Genomic DNA, 23,347 nt, shown 5'->3' on the forward strand with positions numbered 1-23,347 from the left:
AGGTTTTGTGCTTGGAACCAGGCACCAAGAAACTGATACAGCTGTACGAAATATTCTACAGATTTTGCAATACTTAACTGAGATGCTGGACAAAGGTCTGTCTCTTTCATATAATAAAAATGTGATAGTGTTCAATCTCGCCGTTTGTTCTTACATGGGTTCGGAGCCGATCCTCGGCTCCGTGTCGGCCGCTTGCAAGCTCTGCATCGAGAAGAAGCTCAAGACAATCTAATACCCACAATCCCCCTCTGCCTTTACCTCAGATCTAGTTTGCCGCTGCTGCGTTCGCATCGCTGGGAGCTAGCTCGAGCATCTTGAGATAAGATATAACTTTATTTTTGTTATATTTTAGAGAAAGTTTGTTCTAAAAGTACCTTTTGGTATACTTAGTGTATGTGTGTGTGTAGGTAGAATTTCTCGGTACCGTTAAGTTTAACTGGTTAGTTTTTCGGGGCCTACCACCCCTTCTTAAATTTGACAACCGGACTGACATATACATCGGATTTGACCTTTTTCTACTGGATTTGTCTCTTATACTGGACTTGACTTTTCTCTTTCCTGTAAAATGTCTGAGAAAATTAAATCAGGCTTTAAACGTTGTCAGTGTGGCCAAAAAATGTCAGTTACTGACAACCATAGTTCCTGTGTCTACTGCCTTGGCCCTCTCCACTTACAAGAGGACTGTTCAATTTGTCACTCTTTTAGTGGGAGGGTCATGACAGATAGGCGCAGGAAACTCATGGACAGAGGGTTATTAAAACCTTCCTTTCAGGAGGCTCTGGATGCTTCAGACCAGGCATCCAAATCCTCGAAGGAATCTAAGACGTCGGAGCCCAAGTCATCAGCTCCGAGCTCTTCGAATAAAGTTAGATCACCGGTTCCACAGACTTCGGGGCCGAGTGTTCAACTGGTGTCGGTTCCTGAGCCCCGAGTCTTGGAACCGGTGATGGAGCTCCCTCCATCGACTTTATTGAGGTCGGCTCAGTCTTCGGTTCCTTCGACTAGTTCTTCTTCTAAGCTCTCCGATGTCGATGTGGATCGTGTGGTGCAGAAGTTATTGGAGCATTCGGCCCTATCCAAACTTATTTCAGTTTCCACCCAGTTGGTGTCGAAACTTGAAGGCCTCCCATTGTCTCCATCCATTCCTCCTCTGAGACCTGTCCAGTCTTTGGAGCCGGAGGAGGTTGATCTTCTGATTGTGGAGCCCTCTTGTCCAGAACCGTCCTTTTCTCGGTCTGTTCCTCTCACCTCGACTCCGTCTGACCCGGTACCGGAGTCTCGGAGCCGACGATCTGTCCTTGGTTCCGGGGCCGAGAGTCGAACCGACGTTTCGGTTCCGACTCTTCCCCTCGGGGCCTCGGCGCGGATTGATTCAGCTCCGTCCTCGGGGTCGATGCCTTCGGTGCCTGTTTCGGGGATTCTTCCCATTTCTTCGGAACCGGGAGATTCTTCGACTCGGGACCCGGGGGCTTTCGATCTAATGAGGAAGGTGTTGTCTACCCAGACAACCACATCAGTAGAAGCAACCTCTCCTCCCCATAAAGGGCCGTTATCCTCCTCTGCACCCACGGCCACATCCAAGCGTCGAGCACCGGTGTCTCAGCCACCCCTGGAGGGTGCCCCCTCTTCCTCGGAGGCTTCTTGGATGCTCCCACGAAGAAGTCCCTAGGAAAAGATTGTGTAAGAGGAGACACTTGGATTCTCCACAAGAATCCTTGACATCCGATACTGACTTAGATGAGTCAGAAGGGTCCCCTAAGTCACCTTCAGAAGATGTCTCTTTTTCTGACATATTGGAGATCCTGAAACAGAGGTGACTGGCAGTCCCTCCCCCCTTCTGAGGATGAGTCAGTCCTGCTGAAGGCATTCGGTGCTCGCCCTTCTTCCTCCTGGGTCACTCCGCCCTTCGATGAATTAATGGAACTTATTGCTCGAAGGGCGTGGGAGGCTCCTGACACAGTGGAACCAGTCCCAAGGAAACCCAATAAATATATCACTGCACCCCAGGACAAGACTTACCTAACAAAAGGAGTTCCAGTGGACGCTATGGTGGTGGCAGCGGCCACGAAAAAGGAGATGTCGGAATCTTCCTCATCTGTCCATCCCCCTAATAAAGATTCTAGGACTATGGACAGGTATGGGAAGCGCATTTTTAGTTCGGCTTTTTCCATGCGATCCCTGAACTATTTGACCCACTTTACACGACTACAGAGGGATCTAGTCAAAGAGTTGGGAGATACCCTCCAGGGTACTACGGATGCTGCTGTCTCAGAGAAAGTGACAGCGCAACTTAATACCCTTACATCCATTGTGAACTCGTCCATGAGGCTGATCTCTTACGCAGCCGAAGGTTCGAGTAGGGCAGCAGCTTCAGCGATTGCTCTTCGCAGACGATCCTGGATGCGCTTATGTTCATTTGCGGAAGCCTTCAAGTCTTCCTTTACTAACGCCCCATTTGACGGTGCCACTCTCTTTGGCCCCAAAGTAAAGGAGACCCTTAACTGGTGTGAGCAGGAGGGAAAGACTCTGTCTGCTGTCGGAGTCCGTTTTTCCACCCCAACCAGACCGTACCCCAAAGGGCAACGTGGTGGAAAAATGTGGTTTCGAAAACCCCAAGGATCTTTCCCAGGCACACAGGGTGATGCCCCTTCTAGAGGCAGAGGAGGGGCAGAGGTGGAAGACGCCGCCCTGGCGGCAGATAAGGTCCGCAGAATCAAGGTGACAGGGATACACTCCCTGGTAAACCTTTCCAGCACTCCTGAGAGGAGGCCCGACTGTCCTGCTCTGGAGGCAGTCGGGGGTCGCTTTGCTTTATACCCTCAGGCCTGGCAAAACATAACTACAGACAAGTGGGTAAAAAGCGTGGTTACCAGAGGTTACAATATACCTTTTCTATCCCATCCCATTCCAAAGAAAAGACTCCCAGATGTACCGCCCCATCTGCGAGAGCCAGCAGCTATAGAAATTTCAAAGCTGCTAGAAAAAAGTCATCCAACTAGTCCCAGCGGACCAGAAAGGATTCGGGACTTACTCAAGGTTCTTTTTAGTTCCAAAGCAAACAGGGGACTGGAGGCCCATTCTGGACCTAAGCGACCTCAATACCTTCGTCAAGAAAGAAAACTTCCGAATGGTCACGCTTCAATCGATCCTTCCATTCTTACAGAAGGACGACTGGATGTGCTCAATAGATCTGAAGGATGCATACTACCACATCAAAATGGCCAGGGCATCCAGAGATCATTTGCGCTTCCGGCTGGGTGCCAGTCACTTTCAATTTCGAGCCCTGCCCTTTGGTCTGACCTCAGCCCCCAGGGTCTTCACCAAATGCATGGCAGTGGTAGCGTCTCACTTGAGACGCCAAGGATTCCAGGTGTTTCCGTATCTGGACGACTGGCTCCTTTCTGCCACCACCCAGCGTCAACTAGTACAGGCCAGAGACTATACTCTTCAACTGTGTATTCACCTAGGAATTTCCGTAAACTTCGGAAAATCCTTACTACAGCCATCACAGAGTATCTTATTCATAGGAGCGGAGTTAAATAAACATCAGTTAATTCTAAGACTTCCTCCAGAAAGGATACTTTCACTTCAGACTCACATACGTCTTCTTCTCTTGTCCAGGAAATCCCCAGCAAAACTGGTACTGAAGGTTTTAGGACTCATGTCAGCTTCTCTTATTGCAATACCCTTGGGAAGACTGCACATGAGAGTCCTACAATGGCTACTGTTTGCACAATGGTCATTCCAACAACTACCTCTAACTCACGAGATTCTTATAACGGACACATGCAAAACACACCTAAACTGGTGGCTTCAAACGTGCAACCTTTCCAAGGGGAGACCATTTGTGCTACCCATGCCTACAGTTACGGTGACCACGGACGCTTCCCTGATAGGGTGGGGGGGCATCTTTCAGGGACAGACAGTCCAAGGCGAATGGACCAATTTAGAGTACGATCTGCACATCAATGTTCTAGAGTTGAGGGCAGTGTTTCTAGCGTTGCAACACTTTGCTCCCCTTCTTCCTCTGGGAACTATTGCAGTTCAGACGGACAACATGTCGGTAGTCTGGTACATAAACAAGCAAGGGGGAACCAAGTCCTATCAGCTATGCAGAGAGGCCATGAGAATCTGGCAATGGGCGGAGTCCACGGGTTGCTTTCTGATAGCAACGCACATCCCGGGGTCATCCAACGTCATAGCCGACAGGCTGAGCAGAGCAATTCTGTTACCGCACGAGTGGTCCCTAAAACAGTCAGTTGCGAAAGATTTTTCGCACGTGGGGCCAGCCTTCCTGCGATCTGTTTGCGTCTCCAGTGAGCGCCAAATGCAGGAGCTACTTTGCCCCATTACCCCCTCCAGGGGAAGTCCCCAGGGACGCACTGATTCACGATTGGCCCCCGGGACTCCTGTACGCATTTCCTCCCTTCCCCCTGATATCAAAGTTTCTCCAGAAAGCCAAAAACCTACACAGGACAATAATCCTCATTGCCCCATTCTGGCCTTGTCAAATTTGGTTCCCCTTCCTGATGACACACTGCATCCGGGGACCCTGGATCCTGGACCCAGAGCCAGATCTACTGACTCACTCGTCAGGGGCTCCTCACCCCGCGCTCTTGTCCCTCCATCTAGCAGCTTGGCTGCTCCAATTCCCAACTTAGCCAGGTCTGATCTTCTTTCGCCTGCAGTTCAGAGTATAATAGTGGCTTCTCATAAAGCTTCCACTACCAAAACATATACTAGTAAATGGAAGCGATTTGTATTCTGGGCGAAAACACAGCAAGTGGATCCTGTTATAGCTCCTTTGAATAAAATATTAGAGTTTTTAACAGACTTGATCCATCAGGGTGCTTCTCCTGCCACATTAGGAGTTCAGTTGGCTGCCATTTCTAATTTCCATGTGGAAGAATGTGGGGCTCCTGTTATGGCCCACAGACTTTGTAAAGCCTTTTTAAAAGGAGCTTTTCATATTAGACCACCAATTAGATCTCCTACGTCACCTTGGAGTCTAAACTTATTGTTATCTAAGTTAATGTTGCCCCCCCTTTGAACCAGCCTCCTCTTGCCCATTGAAATTTTTGTCATGGAAGACTCTTTTTGGTAGCCATTACATCCGCTAGGCGAGTATCTGAACTTCAAGCTCTCACCATTAAGCACCCTTATTTGATCTTTCACTCTGACAGAGTTTCTCTTCGCACTAATTCATCCTTCCTTCCTAAAGTTTGTTCTAGTAATAATATTAATCAGTCCATTGAATTACCCACTTTCTTCAAGAATCACTCCAATAAAATGGAGTATATGTTGCACAAATTAGATGTTGACAGACAGCTAAGGTTTTACTTGGATAGAACAAAAGATCACAGAAAAACTGATCAACTTTTTGTAGCCTTTGCTGATAATAGGAAAGGAGTAGCGGTTACCAAAAGAACTCTTTCTAAGTGGTTAACGGATTTTATCATCTATGTCTATGATTCTTCAAATCAAACTCTTTTGCACAAACCCAAAGGACATTCCACAAGGTCAGTGTCTACATCCCTGGCTCATGCAGCCCGCCTACCACTAGACGCTATTTGTGCGGCTGCTACTTGGTCTAAACCACATACATTCATTTCTCATTATAAGGTAGACAAGGTTTCTAGGGACAGGGCAACCTTTGGTTCCACTGTGCTCAAGAACGTCCTTCCGTGAGTTCCTCAGGAACAAGGAGCTAGGGATGCTACCCATGTGTAAGAACAAACTGCGAGATTGAACACTATCACATATAGAAGTTATGTCCTTACCATAACGTTCCATGTGGAGTGTTCATCTCGCCTTTGTTCTTACATTCCCACCCTTAGGAAGAACGTTCAGTTTTGGTGCCTGGCCTGGGGCATTCTGCTTCTGCATTGCAGTTGTTGTATATATAGTTGACATGTATATATATGTGTATATGTGTATATATATATATATATATATATATAGACTCTTAGTTCTGTGCATATGTGATGTAAGCATGAGTGTGCTCTCTCTGACTACTGGTTTGCTTGCAAACTAGATCTGAGGTAAAGGCAGAGGGGGATTGTGGGTATTAGATTGTCTCGAGCTTCTTCTCGATGCAGAGCTTGCAAGCGGCCGACACGGAGCCGAGGATCGGCTCCGAACCCATGTGTAAGAACAAAGGCGAGATGAGCACTCCACATGGAACGTTATGGTAAGGACATAACTTCTATTTCATGCCTCTGCCATTTCAGCTCATTACAATACAGAGCCCCCAATTTTTTCTTATCCCTTACTAAAACAGTACCTCAGAGGAGCCAAAAACTTAAGGCCTCCAAGATCATCACCAATGCCTGCATGGGACCTCAACTATGTCTTGGAAAAACTCACCCTGCCACCTTTTGAGCCAGCTGCTACGGCTGATGTAAAGTTTTTATCTTGGAAAACTGCTCTGCTCCTAGCAATAACTTCTGCAAGAAGAGTTTCAGAGCTTCAGGCACTCATGGCTGTGGAACCTTTTATCATTTTTTATCCAGGCAGGGTCTCTGAGGACAAACCCAACATTTATGCCTAAGGTGGTGTCCGGTGTGGCTCTTAACCAAACTATTCATCTGCCAACTTTTTATCCAAATCCACAGAACAAGGGGGGAAAGAATTCTGCATTCTTTGGATGTACACAGCTTAGATTTTACTTGGACAGAACCAAAGTTTTCCGAAACAGAACTACTAGCAGCATATGCTGCAGGATCACGAGGAAAGGTCATCTCAAAGCAAACTATTTCAAAGTGGATAGGCCACTGCATTCATTTCTGCTACTTACACCATGGCAAGCCCGTACCAAAGGGCATTGGGCTACATTCAACGAGAGCTGCAGCGACTTCAGCCTTTTTCAGGGGAGTACCAACCAAGGACATTTTAGAGGCTGCTACTTGGAGTTCAGTGCACACCTTTACCAAGCACCATCATTTGCCAATCTTCTCTACTCTAAATCTAGGGCAGGCTTTGCCACTGCAGTTCTGCGGGGCCTCATAACCGCTCCTAATGCTGTTTAGCTCCAGCCTCCCATCCATAGCTTTGGGACTGTACCCAAATGTCATGACTGCAACAGTGAAACACTAAGAACATAGAACAGTTGTGTACACTTACCATAAATGTAGATGTTAGTGTATTCATTGTTGCAGTCCAGGTTACTCGCCCGCCATCCCCCTTTTCTTCTGATGGAGCCTATCTTTCCTTCTCTGATTTATACAATCTATGTGGTGGGTTTGTTTGTAGATGAAAGTAAAGTTTATAGTGGTGCATGTATGTGTATATAAATTTTGGCTACCCTCTTTGGGGGGCACCTGCTGTCTGGGGCAAGAAAAACTAAAGAAAATGGCGTCTGCTGCATGTTTTATACCCCTGACGACCTGATGTCATGGAAGAGGAGACAGCAGCCGCAGGACCCAAGACTTTGGAATTCAGGCCGACTGAGGGCAACCTGCCAGCAGATTACCCAAATGTAATGACTGCAGCAGTGAATACACTATGGTAAGTGTACACAACTGTACTTTTTGAGGGCGTGCACCAAGCTTCTGATTTTTAAGTGTGTACCTACTGCAGAGTCCCACTTTAAGATTAGCTTAGTATGAACAGTCTGTCTTTTTTGTAAATCTACTTTTGGTAGCAACCGTTTCATTTTGTGACTGGTTAAAAAGCAGTGTTTTAAAATTTGACTGCCTTTTTGTAATTCATTAAATGTAAATTTGACATGAAAATTGTCAGTTTTTGTTATGCTGTAGTAATTTTTTCCCCTATCTACTACAGGAACGGGCAGGAGTTAAAATGGTTATGATACAAGAAGGGCCACAGAATACTGGAGCAGATAAACCATTGAGGATTTCAGGCGACCCATACAAAGTTCAAGTAAGCTAACTGATTTAACCTGTTGGAAGTTTAAAATCTTTTCCTTTGTTATGAAGGCATTGTCTTAGTATACTAAACTCGAAGTCAGAGGAGTTGTAGAAAAATTATTTAACTCCCTGCATTGGTAATCACCTATTTGTGAATGGCGCTTGCTATGTGAACGTAGTGTGATTCCCCCAGAAGTTAAAATTTTATAATATGTTGTGTCCAATTCTGCAAGAAAATCAGGGTTTCAGGTCAGCTTTGAGGCATAGCAATTAAGCTCTCTAATCTGAAGGGCCTTCAGAACAGGTAATAAGTTTAGTAGCTTGTGGGGCTGCATTTAAAGTACATGAAGTAAACACACCATTGTATGGAAAATGCTGTTTGTAAAGATTTTTGGAAAAGTGCATCTTGAAATGCATGAAAGCTGCTAACACTCCTGTTAAACCTTTCACTGATTTCACTCCATTCTTTGTGCACATGATGCACCTTTTTTTGCATTTTCCTGTACCAGTGCACCCCACAACTTTGTATACGTCATGGCATGGACTTTTTTTTTTTCAGTTTGAATGCATCTTTCTGGAGGTTCATTGAAACAAAAAAAACATGTATAAGAATCTTTGTGCAGAACTTTTGCCTGCCCTTCCTCAGTCCCTTTGAAAAATAGCACTGGCTTAGTAATAGCAGATGTTCTTAGTGTTTCATTATTGCAGTCATCACATTTGGGTTATCACTGCCGTGCTAGCCCTCTGCCGGTCTGAATACCAGAGGCTTAGATTTTCTGCATTGCTTCAGGACTGACGTCAGGTAGTCATTAAATCAGTCTGTCTTGCAGTGTAGCCCGAAGCAGTTCGCACGAGTGCTGATCGGCTGCTACCTGAGTTTCGTCTTCCGAATTGAAGCTGAAGTCTTCTAAAGCCAAGTACCCCGTTGGGGATCCTTTTTTCTTGCACTAACCGATGTCAAAGTTAATTGTTTCGCCTGTGGACAACAAATGCCACACTTGAGACTTTCATTCTTACTGCGTCACTTGCATAGGCCCAGACCATGACGCCCTCTGCTTTCGCTTCTGTGTTTTCAATACCAGAACTGTACTTTGTCGGACCCTTTATGTAGCTAGATATTTTCTCTTAGTCGTCTAATTACAATAGGGCTTTGGTAAGACATCCAACAGCAGATCTTGTGAAAAAACGTAAAGGTAGACAGATCGCACCGGTCCTAATCTACAGACCATGCTCACGTTATGCTAGTAAGTTCTCTGGTCCTCTGTGGGGTGCTTTCACAGCCCCTGATGCCTGCTTCTGTGGATTCGCAGGGTGCCACAGACACTTTCGGGGTCCTGTATGCCGCAAAACTTAGACCAAAGATCCTTCTGTCTACCTTGGATTGGTCTGGAGCTGCTGAGCAGGCACTGGCTTCCGAGGAAGTCCTTCACACTACAGATTCACGACACTACTTTCGTGACTAATGTTCTTTTGAAAACTACAGTTTTTTAGGCCCAGGTTACAAACCACACCCAAGAAACCGACAATCTTGGGCACCGGCTTCCTTGCCTTGGTCTCAAATGCTTAAAATGGCGGGAAACCTCCTCATGCTGATCAGGGGAAGTCAAGCTACCCCTTCCAAAAAAAAGATCTGTCCCCTGTAGTTTTGTCCAAACAGCAGTTCGATAACTCTGATGCATCTGGGAATGAAGACATGCAATCCGTTCCTGCTTATGAGGATTCTGATGCAGAGTATTCCATTCCTTCAACCTCTCTCCCAGAGGATTTTTCCTTTAGGGAAACCCTTCACACCTTGAGGGAGCATTTCCAATGAGAAAGTCAGGACTAGATTCAGGAATTTCTTAGATCTTCCACAGCACTTTCCCTGGCCATCCCCACAGTCCTGGATGTTGTGGAGTATGTTTTCCTGGAATCCAGCTAGACTCCTGACACCTTTCCTCCTGCACCCAGCAAACCAGATTGGTATTTAGTCCCTGACTCTCCCAAATTTCTTTTTAACAATCATACTGCTGACCTTGAGGTAATGTCTCAAGGGCCTAAAGGAATTAAAGCCACCTCTGCTAAGAATCCCACCCCCCTCGGATAGGGATTCCTGATTACTAGACAGATGGGGTATAGAAGTATACACCTCAGCTACTCTTGCTATCCGAGCACTAAATTGTCAGTTCCATGTGCTAAAATTTCAGCAACATACCCTGGAACTCCTCAAACAAATCATGTCTTCCTTTCCTGCTTGTGCTGAATCTAGAGAGTTACAAGAGTTAATGCATTCTGCAAGTCAAGTAACGAAACACACCTTGTACTGTGGATGTTCTTAGTGTTTCACTGTTGCAGTCATCCCATTTGGGTCATCTGCCTGCAGGTAGCCCTCAGTAGGCCTGAATACCAGAGTCTTCAGATTTCTGCATCTGATGCTGTCGCATCTTCCATGACGTCAGGTCGTCAGTGGTATAAAACATGCAGCCGACGCCATTCCATCAGTCTTTCTTGCCATGCAGTGCCTGAAGCAGAAGCATTTTGCAAGTGCCAGTTGGCTGACTCCTGAAATTTTCGTTTTCGAGCTTCAGACCTGAAGTCTTTAAAGGTTAATACCCTGTTGGGGATCCCTTCTTGCTCTGATGTCAGAAAAAATTGTCTTGCCTGTGGAAAGCAAATACCTCAGATTTTCATTCTTACTGAGTCGCCTGTTTAGGCCCAGACCACAATGTCCCTTGCTGTCGGTTTTGTTGATCCATTCGGCAATTTTTGTAGCTGTCTTTCGCTGTTTATCTCCGTACTCCGAAATGACTAAGCAATTAGACTGATCATCTGAAAAAACATAAGGATAAAGGACGGACCGCATAGGTCCAAAACTGCTGACTACGCTACCGTTAAGCTAGCTGCCAGTCCTCCGGTACTCAGTGAGGTGATTTTTCAGCCCCTGATACCTGCTTCTACATTTTCGCAGGCCTCTACTCTTACCCATTCTGAGTCTGGTATGCCGTGAGATGCTTTGACTATGGAACCTGCTGATGTGTCTACCTTTGATGGGTCCGGAACCGCTGTGCAGGCACTGGCTTCTGAGGGTGTATTCAGGCCTACCGATTTTCATATTAAACAGAGTACTTTGTTTCAAGCCAAAAATAATGATTTTTCTCATGCCTAAAGTTCGCACTACGCCTAGGAAACTTACTAAAGGGCATTCTTAGGCCCACAGGCCTCAAAAATAAATGATTATAATGGCTGAAGACCTTATTACCTTAATTAGGGGAAGCCAGCCTTAGAGACCTAGAACTGATTTTCCTTCTGATTAGGAATTTGATCTCTGTTCCTTCTGCCTACCAGGACATACACTTATGAGGTTTCTGATGCAGAGGATTCCATTCAGTCTGCTTCCCCTCCAGAAGATTTTCTTTTGAAACCCTGCATACACTTAGTCCTGGCTTTCCCAGCGGAAATGCTCCTGAAGTCCAAAAGAGACTCTAAATGTTTAAACCTGCCTCAGCACGAGCCTCTAGCTGTCCCTCCTGTTCTGGAGATTGTAGATGTTTTCTTGGAATAAAGCGTTACTTCGGATGTTCGTGTTTCACTGTTGCAGTCATTACTCTTGGGTTATCCTGCTGGCAGGCTACCTGCAGTTGGCCTGAATTCCAAAGTCTTGGTCCGGTGTCTGTTGCTGTCGCCTCTTCCCTGACGTCAGTGTGCCAGGGGTATAAAAGATGCAGCAGACACCATTTTCTTCAGTCTTTCTTGCCACGTGGTGCCCGAAGCAGAAGCAGTTCGCAAGTGCCAGTCGGCCGACTCCTGAGATTTTCGTGCTCGGATTTCAGATCCGAAGTCTTCATTAAAAGCTAAGTACCCCGTTGGGGAAACTTTTTCTTGCTCCAGACCGATGTCAGTTAATTTTATTTCTTGTGGGGAAGCAAATACCTCATAAGGACTTCCATTCTTATTGTACTCCTTGCCTAGGCCCTGATCACGACGTAGCTAATTGCAGATTTTGTGCTAGATTTAACCAACACACTAAGCTTCGGTACGATTTTGCATTTCATTACTTTGGCCAAAGATTTAATTACATGATGTCGTCGAATAGCCATCAGACTACTGCAATTCACAAACGCAAGGAAAAGGACAGTCATCCAAGGTCCAAAACTGACTAAGCTTCTAAGCCAGTCGCCTGTTCTCAGTGAGGTGCTTTCGCAGAATCTGACGCCCGCTACCTCAGCCGCAGGCTGCTTCCGACTCCCACGTGGAGCAGACTAGGCCTCTGGAAACTCAAGGTATTGGACACTTGGAAAATATTCCCTCAGATGGGTCCGGAGCCGCTGAGCAGGCATCGGCTTCTGAAGGTGTTTTCAGGCCTACACAGTTATATATAAAACAGACTACAACTTCAAAGGCAAAGACTAAAGCATAACTAAAGACAAAGAAACAAGTGCAGCAAGCCCATGGACAGGCCTCCATGCCTAAAAAACAGATGCTCAAAATGGCCGAAGACCTAATTACTTTGATCAGGGGTTCCCATCCCCCTCCCGAGAAGAGGCCTAGGCAAGAGACGGAATATGAATCTTCAGATCAGGTTTCCATTTCCTCTGACTCCTCTTCTAACCAAGAATACTCTCTCCCTATGTGGATTCCGATGCTGAAGAATCTATCCCTTCAGCCTCCCCTGTTGAGGATTATTCCTTTGGGGAAACCCTGTATACCATGAGGGAGCACTTCCACTGGGAGAGCCAAGACTACTCAATCTAAGAAAAGGCTTAGAGATTTTCTTTTCCTACCTCAGCACAGGCCTCTTGCTATCCCTCCTGTTTTTGACATTGTAGATGTATTTTCAGAGTCCGGTTTCTCCCCTGACTCTACTCCCTGCACCTGTTCAGCCAGACAGATACTACAGGGTTCCAGATTCACGTAAATTTCTTTATAAAAACCCTGCTGCTGACCCAAACTATTTCTCGGTCCCAAAGGGGTCAAGGCTTCCACTGCAAAAAACCCTATTCCCTCTGATAGATATTCAAGGGCACTGGACAGATGGGGGGGGGAAGGTTTACACTTCTGCTACCTTGGCTGTGAGGGCTTTAAATTGTCAATTTCATGTTGCTTAAATATCAACAGTACTTATCACTGCTTAAACAGAAAATGTTAAATTCTGAATGTGCAGAAAACAAGGAAATGCAGGATTTATTGCATGCAACTGAACAATTGGGAAAGCATACTTTGCAATGTGGTTTTAATTCTCTGGTGGCCTCTTGCAGGGCCGCTGTTACGGGTTCTGTCTTTAGGCGACATGCTTGGTTAAAGGAACAGAATCTGCCTGTTCATGTTAAAGCAAAATTATTAGATGCTCCATTACAGCATGATACTTTGGTGTTAAAGCTGAAGAGGTGTTGAAGAAAATGGAGACAAAGCGAACTCTATGCAGACAGTTAAGGATTTCTTATCAGTGCAGCCACCCAGATTTAGCAGGTACTGGCCTACAAAGAATTGGTTCTTTCCAGTGTCAAGCCACAAAGAGGCAGATACCAGCCCCAAGGCTCATACAGGCTTAAACAATGGGGTGCTTCTACCGCCAAAAGCGGTGAAGACAAATCACAGCCATACAGGAAACGGTCCCAATGACTTTCCTCTGCCAGCACTTATCTTTTGGCAGCCTCTTTAGGGGGAAAAGTAGCACTTTTTTCTCAAAGTTGGCACATGATCACCCAGGACAAATGTGTCTTGAACATGGTGTCTTAGGGCTACAGGTTCCACTTTCATAACCTGCCAAGGGCAAAAGGTATGCCAGACCTGCTACACAATCAACGGGCAGAGCCACAAAAGCAAGTTTCATCCCTCATGGACATGAGGGCCATTCAGCGAGTACCACAAGAGCAGGGACAAGGATTTTACTCTACTTTTCTTGGTACCCAGAAAGGACAGCCTGGAGACCAATACTGGACCTATATATTTTAAACGCATTTCTGGATGTTCCAAAATTCAGAATGTTGACTCTGCAGCAGCTACTGCCCATGCTGGGCAAGAAGGCTTGGCTTGTAACTTTGGACCTAAAAGAGGAAAACCTGCATGTCCCAATCAGACAATCTTGCAGAAGATGCCTCAGATTCATAGCTGGCTCAATGCACTACCAATTCTCTGCACTGCCCTTTGGCTTATCTACTGCGTCCAGGGTCTTCACAAAATGCCTGGCATCAGTAATTCCATTTTGCCGACAGAGGAATTCAAATATATCCTTACTTGGACGGCTGCCTTATTCAAGCAGAGAACAAGGACATTCTACTAAAGCATCTGGCATTTGAAAAAAGATTACTAATTTGCCTAGGGTACACAGTAAACGGAAAAATCAAAATTAGTACTCTCTCGGCAGATAATATTCCTGGGTGCAAGCTTAAATACAACTGCCCAGATGGCTCATCTCACGCCAGACAAAGGCAACTGACTTCTTACTTCAAAATGTTACAGCAAAGACCCAGTTATCTGCAAGAAGAATTCTGCAGGCTTTGGGCTTCATGGCATCCTGCATTCTGCTAATTCCATATGCCAGACTGCAGATGAAACTACAATGGTATCTAAAAAGTGTTTGGACTCCTGGAAACTAATTACCCTCATTCCCTGCCTACAAAAGGAGTTTCGATGGTGGGCACAGGCCTGTCACCACAACAAGGGACAGCCATTCACTTTACCCACAGCCAGGCAGACGCAGCTGCATCAGATTGTCGGGGGGGGGGGGGCCCACATGGTAGGAAAACGTATTCAGGGCACATGGCCCGCAAGCCAGATGCATCTTCATATCCATCAAAAAGAGATGCTAGCTGTTCAGAATGCCCTGACTGCTTTCAAGGATTTACTTCATCCAGGACAACTACTGATGAAGACTGACAATACTACAGTCATGTGGTACAATAAACAAGCAGGGAAGCGCACATTCCTACCCTTCTGCAGACAAGCCTTGACTTTGTGGGACAGCATTGACTTAAGTTCACCTGCAAGCGCAGTTCCTGCCAGTTAAAATAAATACTCTGGCAGACGAACTAAGCAGAAACCTCATGGATCCCCACGAGTGGAAACTGGATCCACAAGTCTTCAGCATGATAAGAAAATGGGGATGCCCATAAATCTGTTTGCCTCCCCTCACAACTGTCAACTACAGAGATGTTCTGCACATGGACTTATCACAAGCAAGCATGGAAAGTGGATGCCTTATCCTTCAGCTGGGAAAACCTAACAGTATATGCCTTTCCTCCACTGCCTGTCCTCCCCAAGGTACTCCTAAAGGTCAGACAAGAAAAGCCAAAAATGATACTGATTGCCACAGACTGGCCACGCCAGCACTGGTACCCAATCCTCAGGAACTTGCCCCAAGGTCCAGCCTGGACATTGCCTCAAATTGCTCACTTACTGACCCAAATTGCTCACTTACTGACCCAACAGAACAATCAGATCCTGCACAGCCAACTCCGGACCTTAAATCTGGCAGCATGGCGGATAATGTAGCCATTCAGAACATTCCTCTCTCCAAAGCTGCGATGGATGTTATTTTGGAGGCCAGAAGGCCCAGTACCAGAAAATCTTAGGCAGAAAAATGGAAGAGATTCTGTGCTTGCAACCAGACACAAGGAATTGACATGTTTGTACCAAACATTCCTCAGATTTTACAATGCTTAACTGAGTTGCTGGACAAAGGCCTATCCTTTTCATCAATTAAGATTCACGCCTCTGCCATTTCAGCCCATTACAATACAGAACCACCTATCTTTTCTCATCCTTTAATAAGGCAGTACCTCAGAGGGGCCAAAAACATAAGACCTCCAAGGAAAGCACCAATACCTGCATGGGACCTCAATTATGTCTTGGAAAAACTCACTGCCTCCTTTTGAGCCAGCCTCAACAGCTGATATAAAATTCTTATCCTGGAAAACAGCTCTGCTCCTAGCAATAACCTCCACAAGACGAGTCTGAGTTACAGGCACTCATGGGTATGGAACCCTTTATCATTTTCCATTCAGACAGGGTTTCTCTGAGGACGGACGTGACTTTTATGCCTAAGGTGTCCAGTGTGGCCCTTAACCAAACCATTCACTTGCCTAACTTTTATCCAAACCCACAGAAAAGCGAGAGAGACTTCTGCATTCTTAGGACATACACAGACAGCTACGCTTCTACTTGGACAGCACTAAAAGCTTTCAGACTGAGCAACTTTTAGTGGCATATGCTGCAGGATCACAAGGAAAGGCCATCTCAAAACAGACCTTTTTCAAAATGGATAGGCCATTGCATTCGTTTCTGCTATTCACAGCATGGCAAATCAGTGCCTAAGGGCATTAGGCCACATTCAACCAGAGCAGCAGCCACTTCAGCAGCCTTCCTCAGAGTACCAACCAAAGACATCTTGGAGGCTGCAACTTGGAGTTCAGTGCACACTTTTACAAAGCACTACCACTTACCTCTACTCTAAATCCAGAGCAGGCTTTGCCACTACAGTTCTGCAGGGCCTCATAGCCTCTCCTAATCCTATTTAGCCCAGCCACCCATCCTCAGCTTTGGGATTCAACCCAAGAGTAATGACTGCAACAGTGAAACACGAACCTAGTACAGTTGTGTATCTACCATAAATGTAGATGTTAGAGTGTATTCACTGTTGCAGTCCAGGTTACCCTCCCACCATTCCCCTTTCTTTTGCTGGGTCTTATCTGTACTTCTCTATTCTATACAACCTATGTGGTGTATTTGCTTGTAGATGAAGGAAATGTTTACTTTAGTGCATGCATGATCGTGTTTCGCTGTTGCAGTCATTACTCTTGGGTTATCCTGCTGGCAGGCTACCTGCAGTCGGTCTGAATTCCAAAGTCTTGGTCCGGCATCGGCTGCTGTCGCCTCTTCCCTGACGTCAGTGCACCAGGAGTATAAAAGATGCAGTCAGCGCCATTTTCTTCAATCTTTCTTGCCGCGCGGTACCAGAGTGCCGGTTGGCTGACTCCTGACATTTTCTAATCCGAATTTCAGAACTGAAGTCTTCATTAAAGCTAAGTACCCCATTGGGGTAAACTTTTTATTTTGCTCCAGACCGATGTCAGAAAATGTTAACAATTGTATTTCTTGTGGGAAGCAAATACCTCAAGGATTTTCACTCTTGCTGTATTCCTTGCCTAGGCCCTGACCACAACGTTGCTAGCTGTCTGTTTTGTGCTAGATTTAACCAACACACTATTAAGCGTCTGTTCGATTTTGCATTTCATTACTTTGGCCGAAGATTTAATTATGTAATGCCGTCGGAACAGCCGACCGGAGTTTACAAAAAACGCAAGGACAAGAAAAAGGGTAGGCATCCGAGTTCCAAAACAGACTAGGCCTCCTGTTGCCGGTTCTCAGTGAGGTGCTTTCGCAGCCCCTGGCGCCCGCTACCTTAGGCCGTTTCCGACTCAACCGTGTAGTTGACTGGGCCTCTGGATACTCAAGATATTGGTCACTCTGAAATCATTCCCTCAGATGGGATTGGAGCCGCTGAGCAGGCATCCGCTTCTGAGGGTGTCTTCAGACCTGCACAGCTATATGTTAAACCATCTTTAGCTTCAAAGACTAAAGCCGCTCTAAAGACAAAGAAACAAGTAGAGCATTCTCCTACTCAAACTTCCATGCCTAAAAAAACAGATGCTTAAAATGGCCGAAGACCTTATTACTTTGATCAGGGGTTCCCTTCCTCCTCCTGATAAGAGGCCTAGGCAAGAGACTGATTCTTCTGATCAGGTTTCTATTTCCTCTGATTCATCTTCTGAACAGGATTATTCTGTTCCTCCCTATGAGGACTCTGATGCTGAAGAATCCATTCCTTCAGCCTCTCCTTCTGAGGATTATTCTTTTGGGGAAACCCTGCATACCATGAGGGAGCATTTCCACTGGGAGAGCCAAGATTACTCTGAATCTAAGAAAAGGCTCAGACTTTCTACTTCCTCAGCACAGACCCCTTGCTATTCCACCTGTTCTAGACATTGTAGATGTATTTTCGGAGTCCGGCCTGTCTCCTGTCTCTTTATCCCCTGCACCTGCTAAGCCAGACGGATACTACAGGGTCCTGGATTCTCATAAATTCGTATATAAAAACCCCGCTGCTGACCCAGAAACTATATCTCAGGGTCCCAAAGGGGTCAAAGCTTCCACTGCAAAATACAAAAACCCTGTCCCCTCTGATAGGGATTCTAGGGCACTGGACAGATGGGGGGAAAAAGTTTACACTTCTGCTACCTTGGCTGTAAGGGCTTTAAATTGTCGGTTAAATATGTTTAAATATCAGCAATACTTGATGTCACTGCTTAAACAGAAAATGCTGACAATTTCTGAATGTTCAGAGAACAAGGAAATGCAGGATTTATTGCATGCAGCTGAACAAGTGGGAAAGCATACTTTGCAATGTGGTTATGATTCACTGGAGGCCTCTTGCAGGGCCTCTGTTACAGGTTCTGTTAGAAGGCATGCTTGGTTGAAGGAACAGAATCTCCCTGATCATGCTAAAGCAAAATTATTAGATGCCCCATTACAGCATGATACTTTGTTTGGTGCTAAAGCAGAAGAGGTGTTTAAGAAAAGGATAAAGTGAAATCCATGCAGACAGTTAAGGATTTCCTACAGGTACAGCCACCCAGATTTAGCAGGAACTGGCCTAAAAATGGGTCCTTTCCAGTGTCAGACCACAGAGGCAGATACAGACGTACCAGAGGCAGATCTCGGCCCCAAGGCTCATACAGGCCTAAACAGTGGGGTGCTCCTACCTCCAAAAGCAGAGAGGACAAATCACAACCTTACAGGAAACAGTCCCAATGACTTTCCTCTGCCAGACCCAAGCACTTTTCTTTCGCCAACCCGCGTAGGGGGGGGGGGGGAAATAGCACTTTTTTCATCAAATTGGCAAATGGTTACCAAAGACAAATGGATCTTGAACAGTGTCCCAAGGCTACAGGTTCCATTTTCACACCCTACCAAGGACGAAAGGTATGCCAGACCTGCCACAAAATCAATGGGCAGAGGCACAAAAGCAAATTACAGCCGTCATGGACATGAGGGCCATTCAGCAAGTACATGAGCAGGGGCAAGGATTTTACTCCAGACTTTACTTATTTCCCAGAAAGGACAAAGCCTGGAGACCATACTGGACCTGTCTATACGAAACACGTTTCTGGAGGTTCCAAAATTCAAGATGTTGACTCTACAGCAGCTACTGCCCATGCTGGGCAAGAAGGCTTGGCTCGTAACTTTGGACCTAAAACAGGCATACCTGCATATCCCAATCAGACAATCTTGCAGAAGATACCTCAGATTCATAGCTGGGTCAGTGCATTACCAATTCTCTGCACCGCCCTTTGGCTTATCTACTGTGCCCAGGGTCTTCACAAAATGCCTGGCACCAGTAATTGCATTTTGCAGGCAAAGAGGAATTCAAATATATCCCTACGTGGACTACTGCCTTATTCAAGAAGAGAACAGACATTCTTCTAAAGCATCTGGCGTTTGTAAAAAGATTAATTTGCCTAGGGTACACAGTAAACGAAAATAAATCAAAACTAGTACCCTCTCAAGAGATGATATTCCTGGGTGCAAGCTTAAATAGAACTGCCCAGATCGCTCATCTCACACTAGACAAACAAAAGCAACTGACTTCGTACTTCATAAAGTTGACAACAGACCCAGCTATCTGCAAGGAAAATCCTGCAGGCCTTTGGTTTCATGGCATCCTGCATTCTACTAATTCCATATGCCAGACTGCATATGAGGAAACTACAATGGTATCTAAAAAGTGTTTGGACTCAGCATTGCTACAGCCTGGAGACTGTAATTACCCTCATTCCCTGCCTGCAACAGGAGTTTCAATGGTGGGCCCAGGCTTGTCACAACAACAAGGGTCTGCCATTCACCTTGCCCTTGGCCAGACACTGACAACTGATGCATCAGATTATGCCTGGGGGCCCATATGGCAGGAAAATGTATTCAGGGTGCATGGCCTGCAAGCCAGATGCATCTTCACATCAATCAAAAAGAGATGCTAGCTGTTCAGAATGCTCTGACAGCTTTCAAAGATCTACTTCAACCAGGACAGGTACTGATAGACAATACTACGGTCATGTGGTACATAAGCAGGGAGGTGCACATTCCTACCCTCTCTGCAGACAAGCAGTGGCCTTATGGGACACAGCATTGGCTTATCAAGTTCACCTGCAAGCACAATTCCTGCCAGGAAAAACAAATACTCTGGCAGACGAACTAAGCAGAAGCCTCATGGATCCCCACAAGTGGAAACTGGATCCACAAGTTTTCAGCATAACAAGGAAATGGGGATGCCCAGACATAGATCCATTTGCTTCTCACAACTGCCAGTTACAGAAATTTTGCACGAGGATTTATCACAAACAAGTGTGGAGAGTGGATGCCCTATCCTTCAGCTGGGAAAATCTAACAGTATATGCCTTTCCTCCACTGTCTCTCCTTCCCAGGGTACTCCTAAAGGTCAGACAAGAGAAGCCAAAAATGATACTGATTGCACCAGACTGGCCACGCCAGCACCAGTACCCAATCCTAAAGAGCTGGTCCAGCATGGATATTGCCTCAAACTTATTACTTGCTGACTCAACAAAACAATCCGATCCTGCACAGCCAACTCAGGACCTTAAATCTGACAGCATGGTGGATAATGTAGCCATTCTGAACACTCCTCTTTCAAAAGCAGTTTTGGATGTTATCTTGGAGGCCAGGAGGCCCTGTACCAGAAAATCTTGTGCAGAAAAATGGAAGAGATTCTGTGCTTGGAACCAGGAACAAGGCATTGACACGCATGTACCAAATAGCCCTCAGATTTTACAATACCTAACTGAGATGCTGGACAAAGGCCTTTCCTTTTCATCAATTAAGATTCATGCCTTTGCCATTTCAGTCCATTACAATACGGAACCACCTATCTTTTCTCATCTTTTAAGGCAGTACCTCAGAGGGGCCAAAAACATCAGGCTGCCAAGGAGAGCACCAATTCCAGCATGGGACTTCAATTATGTTTTGGAAAATCTCTCACTGGCTCCTTTTGAGCCAGTCTCAACAGCTGATATAAAATTCTTATCCTGGAAAACCGCTCTGATGTCCTTCAAGGATGCATCTGCAGTCCTTACAAATGGGTTGTCCTGTCAGGCAGCCCTTCGGTCGGCCGGATTCCAAAGTCGGTCTGGCCTCGGCTGGTGTCGCACTTCACCCGACGTCATAGCTGCAGTTATTCGGGTATAAAGGCATCAGCCGACGCCATTTTCCTCAGTCTTTCTTGCCGCGTGGCGCCCGAAGCAGAAGCTGTTCGCAAGTGCCGGTCGGTCAGATCCAGAGATTACTACTACCGAATACTACTTCGAAGACTTCTAAAAAGCTAAGTACCCCGTTGGGGACTTTCTTGCCTCAGCCGATGTCAGAGAAAGTGAATAACTGTTTATCTTGTGGGAAACAAATACCTCATAAAGATTTCCACTCCTACTGTATACATTGCTTAGGCCCAGACCACGACGTAGCAGCTTGTCTAGCCTGCGCTTCTTTTAACAGACGGACGCTTAGATGTCTGTCGGAGTTTGCTGAACAGATTTTTGGCTCTGATTTTGCCTACATTATGCCGTCGGATCCTCCGACAACGCAAATTTCAAAAGCGAAAGAAAAGGACCAACACTCGGGTCCGCGGTCTCGGCGAAACCGCGATTAAGCAAACCGCGAGTGTCTCTGTTTTGGCCGAAACCGAGCAAGCGGTTCTTTCTCCAGCCGAAACCATGCCTTCTACCGAGGCCGCCTCTAACCTGGTAGAATCTGCTTCTGAAATCCAGCCTTCTGTTGCGGTTTCTCAGGAATTATCAGACACAATTCCCCTGGATATTTCAACCCCTGCACGTGGAGCTGCTAGGCCTCCTGCAGCCATGTCTATTAAGGCCTTTGCCAGGGCTAAAGCAGCCAAAGCTTCAAAATCTGTGCCTGCCAAACCCCCCTCACACAGGCCCAGCACTAGCTCTCATATGCTATCTTTGGCTGAGGATTTAATTTCTTTAATTCGTGGATCCCAGCCTCATCCAGACAGGTCCTCTCTCCCACCTCCAGAAGAGACCTAGAGCCCCCTGAACCAGTATCCACTGATGGTTCTTCTGATGAATCGGAACATACAGACCTTCCTGAGGCTTCTTATTCTCCTTACGAAGACTCTGACGCTGAAGAGTCCATTCCTTCAGCCTCTCCACCTGAGGAATTTTCCTTTGGGGAAACCTTGCATGCTATGAGGTAACAATTTCAGTGGCAGGGCCAAGATTTCTCAGACTCCAGAAAAAGGCTTAGAACCTTTCTACATTTGCCACAACATAGGCCTTTAGCTATACCTCCAGTTCTTTCTGTTGTAGATGATGCATTTAATGATGCTTGCACTGCCCCTGATTCATTACCTCCGGCTCCTGCTAAGCCCGATAGGTTCTACAGGGTCCCGGACACTCATCACCATTTATACAAGGCTCCTTTTGCAGATCCAGAGACCATCGCCCAGGGCCCTAAAGCTGTAGCTGCTACTTCTACTAAAAACCCCCTCCCCTCTGAAAGGGAATCCAGGTCCTTAGAGAGATGGGGTAAAAAAGTTTACACTTCTGCTACCTTGTCAGCTAGGGCTTTGAACTGCCAATTTCATATGATTCAATATCAAGAGTTTATGCTTGACCGGTTAACTAAAAAGCTTTCCTCTGAAGAATCCTTAGATAAAAAATATGTTCAGGAAATGGTACATAACATACAGCAGGTTAGTAACCATTCTTTAAAATGTGGCTATGATGCACTGGAGGCTTCCTTTAGATCAGCCATGACTGGCACAGTTATCAGGTGACATGCATGGTTGAAAGAACAGGCATTACCAGACCTTGTCAAATCAAAGCTTTTGGATGCACCCATGGACAAGGTCAATTTATTTGGTTCCCCTGCTCAGCAGGTGCTAAAAAAGATGGAAGAGAAGGCGAAATCTGTACAAACGGTGAAAGATTTCTTACAGGTTCAACCTCCAAGGTTTAGCAGGAACTGGCCATCCAAGAATTGGTCCTTTCCGGACTCCTCTAAGGCTCAGAGAGGCAGGAATAGGCGTTCAAGAGGCAGAAACCAACCCAGGGGTGCCTACAGGGGACGCCAATGGCAAGGTAACAACCAGCGAGGCACGGACGCAGCCACCACCACTACAACAACTCAAACACAGTGACTTGACAGTGGCACCGCCTACCAGGGAACAACTAGAAGCACCCTTAGGCGGAAAACTAACCTTCTCAAAAAACTGGCATTGCATCACAAGGGAAAAATGGATTTTGCAAACTATAGACCAAGGTTACAGGTTCCATTTCCATACTCTACCAGGGAAGAGTAATGCCAAACCTACCACCTACTCAAAGGACAGAAGCTGTAAAACAAATCTCAGCTATTAAGAATGAGAGCTGTGGAAAAGGTACCATCTATGGAGCAAGGAAAGGGATTTTACTCCA

General features: G+C 46.0%; 1 protein-coding gene across 2 annotated transcripts in view; it reads left to right on the plus strand.

Annotated features, from left to right (window-relative positions):
- Positions 1-23,347, plus strand: part of FUBP1 (far upstream element binding protein 1) — a 1,223,929-nt gene that overhangs the window by 552,612 nt on the left and 647,970 nt on the right. For both annotated transcript variants that reach the window (XM_044085874.1, XM_044085872.1), the window contains one exon: positions 7,783-7,881. In XM_044085874.1, coding sequence (XP_043941809.1) covers positions 7,783-7,881 — 99 coding nt within the window. The remainder of the gene's footprint in view (positions 1-7,782; positions 7,882-23,347) is intronic.

Source organism: Protopterus annectens, chromosome 10.part0, assembly GCF_019279795.1.
Source record: "Protopterus annectens isolate FY-2018-M chromosome 10.part0, PAN1.0, whole genome shotgun sequence".
NCBI classification, from domain to species: domain Eukaryota; kingdom Metazoa; phylum Chordata; order Ceratodontiformes; family Protopteridae; genus Protopterus; species Protopterus annectens.